Genomic DNA, 12,500 nt, shown 5'->3' with positions numbered 1-12,500 from the left:
TGTGTGATTTTGTGAATTGTGTAAAATTATTGGATGAAAATAGATTATTTGTAATGGTAACAGGACTGAGTGGAGTCCAATTCGGTCTGTAATCATACTAGTGATTAACAAAATCGGACAACCGCGTAGAGGAAGTCCGATTTGTTTAATCACGAGTATGATTACAGACTGAATTGGACGACACGAAGTTCTGTTACCAATTAATCATAACTTTAACAAAATTTGTGATACAATAGGCTATTTTTTAAACCAAAACACAAGAAATTCGAAATTTTGTTTTGCTAGCAGTGAAAAAAAAAGCCATTTAAGCGCGCGCGTGATGGCACGTACTGTCCAATTACTTAGGCATGACGCGTACTGTCCTATTAAACTGTCCAATTAAGGCTGAAATCAGGGCAGTAGAGAGCCAATCAGATTTGACAATTTTGTTATAGTTATGATTAAATCTAATAATGGATTATTTCATATCATGGATTTATTTAAATTTTACTTTCCTTCATTGAAAATAAATATTCTGTTTTAGATATTATGTACATCTATATTGAAATAGATTTGTATTATTTGCTTACCATAACAAATTATGTTACATGGATCGAATAAATAACAGAGCACTTTATCACCATTTTTATGGAAACACTATTGATTTTTTTGTTTATTCTATTTCCTTCCACCTGATATTTAAGTGCACGGGACTTATATATGGTTCCTACAATATCCATACCCACCTCATTGAGGATAATTGAAATTTTTGAACAGAGGAGGTTTTTGAAGGAAAGTAGGGGGGAAGAGGACGACTCCGAGCAAAAAGCCTTCATTGGAGAGTATGGATATCTGTGAAACAACACCGTAAAAAAATCATTTTTCTGTCCATTTGTGTGGGTAGTGCATTTCCTGCTAAACCAATAATGATCACAATCTGCTTAACTCAAGCACATCAGTGCTGCGAGTGCTACAAAATGGTGGGCCTTAAAAATTTCTGGCAAAACAATATAAAGATCAATGTTATGGGATATCTGTATTCAATGTTTATTGGAAGCTAACAGTAAGATTTGCTTCTAAATTTGGCAGAAGAACCTTTTACCACCCTGTATTATTATGCTCATGAGATGTCGCATCCTCTGAACCTGACACTATAACCACTATTGGTTCTTCACTTAAATTTTTTAATGGCTCTTTTAGGAGCCATCAAATTTAGAAAAAGTTATGACCAATACTGACTGTAATTTTGCGTGCACGGGAAAAAATCAAAGTAGGTGAGTTAATGTTTTGATTCGCGCGGAAAACATAAAGTCGGTTAGGTAACGTTTCATCTATGGATTTGATGGGGCTGAAATTTTTCATTTTTTCATTTACAAAATGGCTGAAGCTTTTGAAACCCTGGACGTTATCCTGACCTCTGAAAAAGCCCAGCATATCAACGAATGTCATGTTGATATGACATAACATACGCAAACTTCAAAGTTGGTCTTCTCTCACATATAACGTGGGAAGACCGACATGATGTTGCACTGATAGAACAAGGATGGAAACCAGGTCATTGTGAGTACTATATATACGTGTTTGACTTGTACAAGTGCGTAGGATTGGACCTGTGGGGCTTTCCCTGCAGACGATAGCCATCTACTTTTCAAAAAAGCCTTCATTTTCACACAAGTTTCAAATCATTACAGTTTACCCATTCACTTATTCCTATCATAGTTATTTCATGAGTAGGAGACGCTCGTTTTTCTATTAGGAAAAAACACAAACACAAACGGCCCTTTTAGCAGCCACCAAGTTTAATAAAAGTTATAACCATTTCACTTTACTGTAAAACTTTTTGTGTAGGGACTTTACTTCCAGGAAAGTCTCAGTAGTACAGTGGTTTAGTATCTCTGCCTGTCACGCAGAATACCCGGGTTCAATTCCTGGTCGAGACGTTGTGTGTAATACAAATTATTACATACATCTTCCATGTTTTTTAAACTTAAATTTAACGTCTTTTCACGGCCAGGAACGCGGTAGCACAATCATGTTCCCGTCAGTACTGGCGCCCAATCTAATTTTAAGTTTAAGGTTATGAGTTTGAGTCTTGCTTCTTTCAGGTTTTTCTATGAAGGCAAAGTAGCGTAGTGGCGAGCGCGTTGGGCTAATAACTCAAAGGTCCGAGGATCAAAACCTTGCTTTGCCTTATTTTTAAATAAAAAGTGGAAACACAGGGTTTTGATCCCTGAACCTCTCACTTGCAAAGCGAGTGCTCAACCAGTTGAGCTATATCCCCTTCGACAATTTGGTTTGATTGAATTTACTACAGTCTTTAAGTCATTTCACTTTTAGCAATGTTTTAAAACGTTTTCCTTTACTGCGCATGCGTTCTGCGCACTTTGCATGCGTAATGAGGGGACAATAATTTTGTCCCACTTGTCTTTCTACTCTCTCTTAGACACATATAAGTTCCCTTACTACTACAATATACTAACTCATGCAGTGTCTCTCTTCTTACCCTATGATGTCATACCTCACTACCATAATTCCGACTACCTTCTGACCACCCGACCACCACAGCACCCGAGCCAAGAACAATAGCGGCTTGGAACAATTGCTGGTTTTCACCTGACGTCATTAGAGTTTCCATATTTGGGCATCCGCCATCTTGGTGCCCCTTGCCCGTGAAATTTATGTTAAGTAGACCGCCAATTCTGCAAACCTGTTTAGTTTTCTGCGCTATAAATTGGTTTGGAAATGGACCTACCCGAAGAAAAAGCTTGTGAAGACTTGCAAAGCCTTGCTGCTAATATTCCCGTGCTTTCTGACAACGTAAAAGGTCTTGAAAGCCATGTAAAGTCTCGATATCTCCAGAAGATATCCGTCGTTGGAGTGGATCCGGCGAGCATTCCAAGTGATCAGTTCGACCAGGAGTGTTTACTCCAGATAGAATCCACTGATTTGCTGGCATATTTAGTGTTGGAGACCAGCCACTACACAAAAGACCAGTTCAAAGCCTACAAGAGTTTGGAAGCTTACAATCAGATGGTGTCCGGATTTGTAACTTCGGTGCAAGGACTAATGATTTCCGGAAAATGTGTTGTTGTGGCCAAAGTTCGTCACTCACAACGAATGAATGACCCATTGGTAAACATTTGGATCATAGCTGATAAAGATGGGACGATTCTATCAGCACACCGCCTAAATTGTAAAGCAGGCCTCGCTGAATCATGCTCTCACGTCGCTAGTGTACTGTTTTACATCGAAGCATGGAACCGAATACACGGCAAATTAGCTTGCACTCAAGTTAAATGTTCGCGGTTGTTACCAACGTATGTAAACGAAGTGGAGTATAAAAGGGTAAAAGACATTGATTTCAGGTCTGCCAAAAAACTAAAAGAAAGCCTGGACAAGAAAATCGACTCTTTATCAAATGCCACTACTCCACCTCAACAGTATGCATCTGAACAGGGGAGGAAAACCCCTCTGAATGTTGATGCCAGACCTTCTTCAACCGCGGAAATGTCAGCCTTCTTCGATAAACTTAATCCGTGCAATGTTAAACCTGTGGCATTGAGCCTTACTAAAGATTATGCTGATCAGTTCGTAGCAAAAAGTAGGAGTGTACCTGTTGCGTCAGACCTATTTGAAACTGTAAATCTTGAACTTCAGTACCCAGAGCTCTTGAGAAAATGTGTAAATGTGCAGCTAGACATTTCGAATGAAGACATTAGTAAGGTAGAACTTGACACAAGGTCCCAAGCAAAAGGGTCAGGATTTTTTAGACACCGTGCAGGCAGAATTGGAGCTTCTGTGAGTGGCGCTCACTGGAAAAATTCCCAAATTTCCAAGTTTGATCAAACTTGGATATCGATTGGATTTCTCAATATCCAAGTTAACCAAATACCCAAGTTTGGTTTAAAGTTGGATAAATCATGGATTTTTCAAGCAAGAATAAATAAACTAGTAAATCCCAAATTAGTATTTAAGAAAATCGTAATTAAATTTGTTTATCATAAAACACGAAGTAGTTTTTCGACTTAAACAAGTTTGGAATTCACAGAAGTAATTTTGTTAACCAAACCTGTGTTCTGAAAATCCAGGTCAGCTTGCAATGTGAACTTGGATTACTTTTCACCCAAATTTGGATTGTTTTCATGAAAACTTTGTCAGCTGGTTTTTAACTAAAACAAGTTTGGAATTCACAGAAGTAATTTTGTTAACCAAACCTGTGTTCTGAACGTCCAGGTTAGCTTGCAATGTGAACTTGGATTACTTTTCATCCAAATTTGGATTTTTTTCATGCAAACATTGCAGGCTTGGAACAACCAGCACTGGTTGTTATAAGCGATGAATAACGCTATCCACTGGAGTATTGAGTGTTTCGTGTAAACAAAACCAACTACACTATCCACTAGATAGTGATTCATGCAGTGGATAACATCATACACCCTTTGATCAAGTGGGTCAGGTTTGAAGCCAACGTAAACTTGTTTTTACAATATGGTGTGCTTCATTTGCAATTTAAAGTTCGATATCTCTGCATAGTAAAATCTGCTATTCGTCATTGTTAAAATACCTTTAGGTTGTTTGTCTTAAAAGCCGACTTGACAATAAAAGATTACTGACTGAAAAAGATGGCTTGGGAATTGTCAAAAATGAACTATAATAATCCAAATTCATTGCATGCAACTCAGCTTTTGTAAACTCCACAACCAATTCAAGCTTGTCAGGAAAGATATTGTTCATGGTGGATAATGCATATAAAGAGTTGTGTTTATCGTTTGTCTCACGAATGTCGCTTAAATATTGATTGCAACATTTCAACCGCACACTGCAGGTCTTCATCAGGCGATAGTGTCGATTTACTGGGTGAAACTATTTTTACCACCATGGTTGTTCATGATTGATGTATCACGAACCTCGCTCATGGTTGGTGGGTTTTGATCCAAAGCATTGTTGGCATTATTAGAGGAGGAAACTGTTTCCCTTAATTTTAGCTTGGTACTAACAGTAAACAACCAAAAAGGTTGAAGTTATAAGTCAGCTTTCTTTCCAGACACTATGTTGCCATTCTCCAGTAGCAATATCAAGTATGCTATTAAAGTTGATGCTATCCATTTGACTTGAGCGGCTTTCTCTTACCCACAGCTTGTTTTCATTCCAGTTGTGATGTTTCACAAAGAAATATCCTTTCACTAATTTTCAGCAAATAACACACGCTTTACTTGGGCTTGCCAAATTTCATCATCATCTCCTTTAACCAAGATCATGTCATTTTCCTCAGGATAAACAGGAACAATGACAGGTGGTAAGGGAATAGTTTCCCTGAATGGATCAACAACTGCAAAATTTCCATTCACATCTGGAAAAAGCATGATTTCTCTTTGTAAATCTTTAAGCCCAAGAATGGTGCCACTCTCAAAGGGTTTTACATAAACTGTGTCACTTAATGGATGATGCATAACACCACCTGCAGGATTCCACACAAGCTGATAAGTGTCTCCAAGAACAACTGGTTGAGTAGTTCCATTCACATTTACAAGGAAAAAACTGTTAATGCGAAAGAAAATCTCACTGTTTTGTTGTTAAGCAATCACAACATCACCATTTCTGTACAGTTTCCCACCCACAGCAATTCTATGCATAGGCAGATATGCACTGCGATAACACTGAGCTGTGTCAGCAATGACACAGGATTCCAAATCTGAGAAGTAACCCATAATGGAAGCACTTTCGTCCCTAAGAAGGAAATGTGATTGCCCAGATCCAATAAGGACACCTTGATTAATTCTTGTGGCATCAGGGCTGTTCTGACATAATTGAACCAAGTATTTTGCTCCTTCGAGGGAAGTTGCTACAACCTGATACACAAACAAAATTAGACCAAATCAGTTTCTTTACGTAGTCTTGTTTCAGATCATATGATAGTCTGGAGAATAGTACTTGTATAGCAATAATCTTCCCACATTACGAGCTCGCATGTAATGGCTGACGAGTAGCTAAGCCTATGAGATTGTTGCATTAATATTTGTACACTAGTAGAATTCCACTATTATTAATAGTGGTAGATGTTTACCTTGCCACTTTGCATTACAGTAAATTTCTACCACTATTCACTTTCACTTCATCAGTGAATACTATTGCTAATGAGCTTGAAACACTACCCTTACTTTTTCCCTGTTGACTTTGGGTGACCTTGAATGCCTCTCCGTACTTAGATCTCCAGATGGGCAAAACTTAAGGAATTCTCTTTGAGACTCTTTTCTTGCAAATGTTTTCTCCAAATGCTTTCTGTTACTAGATTGCCGAACGTAACGTGAAACAGCTCTCTCAAACTGTGTGCACCAGTAGTTGTCAGGGGCAGAGAACCTTGAGATGTCCTCATGAAAGTGAATAAGATTGTGTAAATTTATCACACAGGCTTGGGTACCAAAATGCTCTTCCATAAGAATACAATATCTCCATGAGAGACGCTGGAATTTCTGTATCATGTCATCTGTCCAGCCATCTCGACCAACATTGAAAACAAATTCAACCATTCTGGGAACTGGAGCCCATCCTTTGTATTCCTCCCCATCAAGCAGGCCATTGAACACAAACTCAGAGGCAGGGTATGCTAGTTTTTGGAATTCTTCTGCCTTCCAATATCCCATAGATTCAAAATTGATCGGAAGTCTTGAGGATCTATAATCTGTTGACCATGGCATCTGTTTCAGTTTGTGAGAAAATTCTCTCTCATTGATAGCTTCACTGGCAAGCAATTTTATTAGGTGATTCTTCACTACATTAAGGGGTAACAAATGCATTGCATCAAAAACAATATCAGTCAGGATGTTGAACTGATACAAAGGATTCAGACGATGCAGTAAACTCAGGCCATTGAATCCAGCCTCTCTACTTCTGTTCTGGAAATATGTTTGCCTTTCCTCTTGTTCAATTTCACTCATAATGGGTACTTCTTCTTCCAGTGACCTTTTTTGCCAAGGGTACCGAAAATGTTCTCGGAATCCAGGGTAGTAATAATGGCGCTCCTCATTCAACCAGACCCCTATGGAATAATATAAAGTATATATGCTATTACAATAAGGTGCAAAAAATAGTCTGCACAATAGTCATAATACTATTATTACAACAGTGCAATTTCTCGAGACTGGAGATCCTTACATCAGAGGTACCTTTATCAAAACAATGAATAATTGGAGGGATTATTTTGCTTAGAGGTAACAAGTCAGGATCTGTAATTATTGTTTGTCTTTTCCTGAAAAATGTCATTCTGAACCTCTTTTGTGTCTGCTTGGAAGATGTTCTATGTTCAAGTGTGAAGTACAAAGCAGCAATGTATCGTTTCCCTTGTTTGCACATTTTGAAGAATTTTGAAAAATAAGTCATATTCAAAAACCTTTCTTGGATACATAAATGTAATTACTGTGAAACTCAAAAACCATGAACACCAGGAATATTTATGCAATGTTATTCTGTTGCAAGGAAATAACCAATCAGGTGTGAAAAAAAAATTAAACTGCAAAAAGCAACAGCCATTAGTTTGTGGTTTTGAGGTTTGCTCATGTCTCCTGAACTTGACTGGGATTGGTCATTACAAAATCAACATTCCTGGTTTTCAGAGTTTCACAGTAATAATAATAAAATTTACTGTTGAGCAAAACCATACCTAACATTTTGCATCTTCTGCAACCCTTTTTTCCTCCTGCACCTTTACTTTTACAAATTTCACACTGGGCAGGGTGATCTCCAGTCCAAAGTAGTAATAAGAGCCTGATGACCATTTCACCAGAAGGAAAACAATGCAATGCCCCTTTGTAGTCTACTAAATATCCTGCAATGTACATGTACATTTGAATATAAGAGGCAAGGTACCAGAAGATCACATATGTATTGAAGGTGCCAAATTGATAAGTTCCTAATAAGTAATAAGACTAAGTAGAGTTTTAAATAATGATAATTATGATTATGAATTTTTTGTAGGAAGCCAGGGAAGATTAAAGAGAAATTAGGTGTGATTTACTCAAGAGAAGGAGAAGGATCCCAACTAAAAATTTTCAGATAAGGATTACTTAGGATCCTATAGGACCTTACAGGATCTTACAAAATCCCATCTAGGACACCGAGTAGAATTTCTACCAAAGATATTCTGTCGACATGAACAAAACGCTGCACAGTTCATTTTAGTGTGGGTATGATACCCACCTTCAATAAAACCCTCCTCTAAGTCTTGCACTAATGGCTCTAAAAAGGGATCAAGGCTGTTTGGCCTTCCATCTGGAAGATCATATGATGGAACAAATCCAACAGTATAAACTTCCTCAGTGCTGAGTCTGTGCTCTTTGTTCATTGTTGCAATAGATACTTCAATGGCCCCTGTACTCCTCTTTTTGTTTCCAAAGGGCTGAAAGCCATCCCAGTGTCCTGTGACATACAACATTAACATAACTGTAATTTACTACTTGCTAAGAAAATTTCATTAAAATTTTTGTAGAACATTAAAATACAACAAAAAAAATGCAACAAAAAATATTTTCCAATTTATGGTGATGGTGTACTTATGCAGGTGTTTTAAGAGTTTAAGTCACTTTTTTGCAGTTATAAGCCCCAGGGAGCTCAGGGGCCTATAATCAGAGAGGCTTAAATATAAAGGGGCTTATTTTTGGAATTTTAAGGTATAAGAACAAAATATGTTAGTTAACAGATTTAAACACATACATGCATGTTGTGATATATAAAACTAAATATTTTTTGGTTCAATCAATTTGAAACAAAATATTCAACATGCATGGACAAAGTACATGTTAGTTTTCCAATACCCAAACTAGGCACTTCCTCAGTGATATAAATTTCTTACCCATCAAAGCAAGATTCCTGGGATCCCCTCTTGCATACTTTGGCTCATGTAAAAATTTTTTGTGACATTTCTGGCAAGAAACTTCTTTCAATCCCTCAGCAGTTGCAGGCAGACGTTCAATGGTTTCTCCAGTAATAACATTCTTGCAGTTCTCAGTTTTACACTTTGCTGGCAGACACCAGACAGCATTTGGATCCCAAAACCATGAAAGCTTGCAGAAACGGTCACCATCCCAGACCTCTTTTTTTATGTGCCATCCTCTTTCTCTCCCTAGCCAGTGTTCCTTTTCCTGCCAGTGACCAGTCATTTTGAGGCACATTTCTGGACTTGATACCCATTGTTTCACTTTTCCTTTAAGTCCTAGATAATAATATTTTAGTTGTGCAGGTTTACCACAGTGGCAACAAGTGTCAGTTGGCCTATCCAAGATATCCCAGTGACGTTTGTGGGAGTCATCTAAGCAGATGAAATATTCCCTTGCGTCCTGATATCCCAACTTCAAAAGATACTGCCTTGCCGTTTCCCAGTCATGTGGCCAAATTGACTTGATAACTTGATCTTCATCCTCTAGTCCTCTACCTCTACAAAACATATGCCGAGCAAACACAAGCAAATCTTGAAATGTGTTTAGTGATGCCCCTGTATCCTGTATGATATCAAGTGACTCAAAGATGCATTTAACAATTGCTTCACCCATATCATCAACCTCATTTTCCACTTCTGCTTGTTCCGGTGCTGAGCCAAATTGTTCCGCTCCATCGGAATCAGTTTCCTGAGGTATTTCATCTTCAAATGGACCGTGTTCTTCTGAAATAGGACTGTCAGCACGAAGGTCACCAGCTTCAGGGAAACAAGCCAAAAAATAAATAAATTTTAAGTCATACATGCAAAAGAACTTGAGCTATGTACAATGACTTCAAGTGCTTGAATCTTTAACTTTACAACAACTGGAAAAAATCTTAAATTTTGAAGTAAGCTTACATTTCGTAATCATGATCAGCCGGGGGCGCCGGGTTTTGTCTTTTCTTAGGCTTGCCGAACTTCCCGACTTTCTTACAAAAAGTTCTAATATTAAAGAAAAGAAAAAGAGTATACCATCAATGCGATCATGACCGTCTTCTACAGTTTCTTCGTGATCGAGCCTTTCTTCAATTTCCCTTTCCACCAGTACCACTGTTTCCTCTTCGGATCTTGTTGGTGTAACTACATCACAGAATGCACTCGAGTTGAGATGAGATATTTGCGTACGATAATTTACTGCTTTGCCATTGCAAATTATACAGAAACAATGAACGTGAGCCGCTTGATGAGCCGAACAGTAGCAAGTGGACGATGGAACTCTTACGCTTCGAGCCGCCATGTTTTGGTATTAACTCGTTTCCAGTCACAAGTCAAATCATTATTTGGCGTTCGTCACTGGGCCCTAACATAGATTGGCCAATGAAAAGCCAATATTTTTATGAGGTGACTATGGCGCGAAAAAACAGCCAATGAGAAGTGTTGACTTCAATTTAATCCAGTGCTGCAAGATTGGCAAAGTCAGTTTCAAGATGGCGAGTTGCAGGGGAGCTACGTTTCGTAAGAATCTGCCGGCATTAACTTGTTCACCAGAAACTGTCTCTGAAAATCTGGAAAATGAAATACCTATGGATGTAACTGAGGAAATTTCAGGCGATACAGACTCTGTCAGCTCGGATGAACCCGTGTTGTCTCAATCGACGGCAAAGTTAAGCTTACCTGTGAAACTGACGCGGGAAAACGCCCGCCAAAATATTGCCGCTGTTGAATCCGGCCCGAGCAAGACTGTATCAGGTTGGTAACGTACAGTATGGTTCTCTTCAATAGATAGCTAAGCTATTCATCAATCTAAATGTATCATTTTCCTCCTTTATCAGAATGGTCAGTACTGGAAGTCAAGGATTGGGCGTTGAGGACTTTCGGGAGCGAAAATGTCGCCGAAAAGTTTGAACAGGAGGAGATTGATGGACGTATACTTTTGTCGACTGCTGTTCGGAGTAGTGAAGCTATGGAGAAGTTAGGACTCGACACCATTGGCAAGAAAGGGAAATTTACGGAGAAAATAAGTGAACTCGGCGCAGGACCCAGTGCAGGTATATATTTTTATTTACTCCTGTTTAAGCCTCTAAATGGAGTAGAGCTTTAGATCTGAGGACGAGGACGATTACGTGTGCGAGAGTTTACAGTCGTAAATTTTTTTGGCGTATTGTCAAAAACAAAATAGTGCGGTTATTTTTTGGAGAAGGTTTAGCTCTTTCCCTGTTGCAAAGTGGTTAAACATCGAAAATTTGATAACTTGTTCCCGCCACTACGACAGGTCGCCTTCGATTATGAGCTGCTTTGCATCGTTGTTTCACTTTTAGGCTGTATTTGCGCGACATACCTTAATTCTGTGCAGCGTCGTTTTTTAGCACAATATTTTTCCTTCCCTATCTGTCAAAAAGATTCCATTGTGCTGTAATACGTAGTTAATTGGCCATGTTACAGTGTAGTTAGCCGTAGAGAACCACAGAAAGAATTCTGCTTGCCTTGATTTGTTCTAGTTTAATCAAATGCTATTTTTGATAGATTATTTTGCGTTTGGACCAAAAAAATTTTCATGAATCCGTAACCGAAGTTTGTTTTGATAGTGTAAAACAGTAGGACTTATATGTAGGTAGGTGCATTGAAAATTATGTAATGACCAGATTTTGGTATGCATACATGGTAGCTTATGTTATCATATTAACCATTCGCTCTATTTACTGAACCCAATTTAAGGAAGAAGTTGTGAGAGGGAGAAGCCCATGTCAAGAACTGATTTTTCTTTGGTAGACAGAATACTGACCAACACAGAAAAAAATCAAATGAATACAGCGGATCGGGCCATTTATAACACAAAGTAAGTCTCCAGATATTTGTTTTTGATTGTTGTAAAAACTGTGATTTAGCATCTTTTGAGCTGTCATTAGCCACATACAAGTTAGTGAGTGTAATTCTTAAACACTTACTTTATGAGTCAAAGGATGCCTTGTGCCAATCACAAAAGCCAGGGTTGGGCTTGGAATTGATGGAGCCATTATCTTCACAGCCCTACATCTGATATATCATCAAAACTATTTATTGTAAATTTGAAGCACCATTTATATACTCTCCAACATTGTGATCTACAGTTTAGTCATTTTATCCCTTGCTGCCCCTCTTTATTACAGGAAGAAACGAATCACCAATTACATAAAACAGGTGTGGCCACCAGGGTCCCCGGCACCACGGTTTCGAAATAACCTAGAAGCCACCAAAAGAATGCTTACTGTTGTTGACACGATGGCCAAGGACGAGGAGTTTACTTTAGGAAGACTTGGGTTGGGAAGAAATGCAATAATGCAAATTATCAGAAAGCATATGGATGAGCGGCGGCGTAAGGAATCTGAGCAGCTGGAAGCGACTGGCAAACTGTTTCCTGTGAGTGGCAGTGAAAGTGATACCACAAGTAATGTGAGTGGAGACAGCCCAGAAAGTGATGAGGGAAAGTCAACTAAATTAGAGGACTACTACAACACAGGTGAGCCATATATGTATATTTCAGATACCTTTCTGGTATATTTTGTGTTGTGATAATTAGTTTATCATTTCAATAAGTTATCAGTTTTTTCAGAGCCACCATAAGTTTGTGACCTTA

At 38.4% G+C, this 12,500-nt stretch overlaps 2 protein-coding genes, 1 non-coding gene and 1 pseudogene across 3 annotated transcripts in view; 3 read left to right on the top strand and 1 right to left on the bottom strand.

Moving 5' to 3' along the window:
- The first annotated feature begins 2,097 nt into the window (after window positions 1-2,097).
- Window positions 2,098-2,170, top strand: Trnai-aau (transfer RNA isoleucine (anticodon AAU)). The gene has a single exon. It is a non-coding gene; the product is annotated as a tRNA-Ile (tRNA).
- Window positions 2,171-2,721: 551 nt separating this feature from the next.
- LOC140932117 (uncharacterized) overlaps window positions 2,722-12,500 on the top strand; it is a 13,674-nt pseudogene continuing 3,895 nt past the window's right edge.
- Window positions 3,795-10,184, bottom strand: LOC140929949 (uncharacterized). The gene is made up of 7 exons (XM_073379628.1): window positions 9,920-10,184; window positions 8,825-9,664; window positions 8,173-8,391; window positions 7,637-7,801; window positions 6,138-7,015; window positions 5,573-5,828; window positions 3,795-5,542 (listed from the first exon to the last, which is right to left on the bottom strand). The coding sequence occupies exons 1-7, from the start codon at window positions 10,182-10,184 to the stop codon at window positions 5,163-5,165; spliced, it is 3,003 nt and encodes a 1,000-aa protein (XP_073235729.1). The 3' UTR covers window positions 3,795-5,162.
- LOC140930871 (uncharacterized) overlaps window positions 11,609-12,500 on the top strand; it is a 1,968-nt gene continuing 1,076 nt past the window's right edge. Inside the window, exons 1-2 of the mRNA XM_073380583.1 lie at window positions 11,609-11,723; window positions 12,034-12,383. Coding sequence (XP_073236684.1) covers window positions 11,629-11,723; window positions 12,034-12,383 — 445 coding nt within the window. The 5' untranslated portion in view covers window positions 11,609-11,628. The remainder of the gene's footprint in view (window positions 11,724-12,033; window positions 12,384-12,500) is intronic.

This window comes from Porites lutea, chromosome 3 (assembly GCF_958299795.1).
Source record: "Porites lutea chromosome 3, jaPorLute2.1, whole genome shotgun sequence".
Lineage (NCBI taxonomy): Eukaryota > Metazoa > Cnidaria > Anthozoa > Scleractinia > Poritidae > Porites > Porites lutea.
The sequence above is the reverse complement of the archived record's forward strand: the minus strand, read 5'-3'. Positions and strand labels throughout refer to the sequence as shown.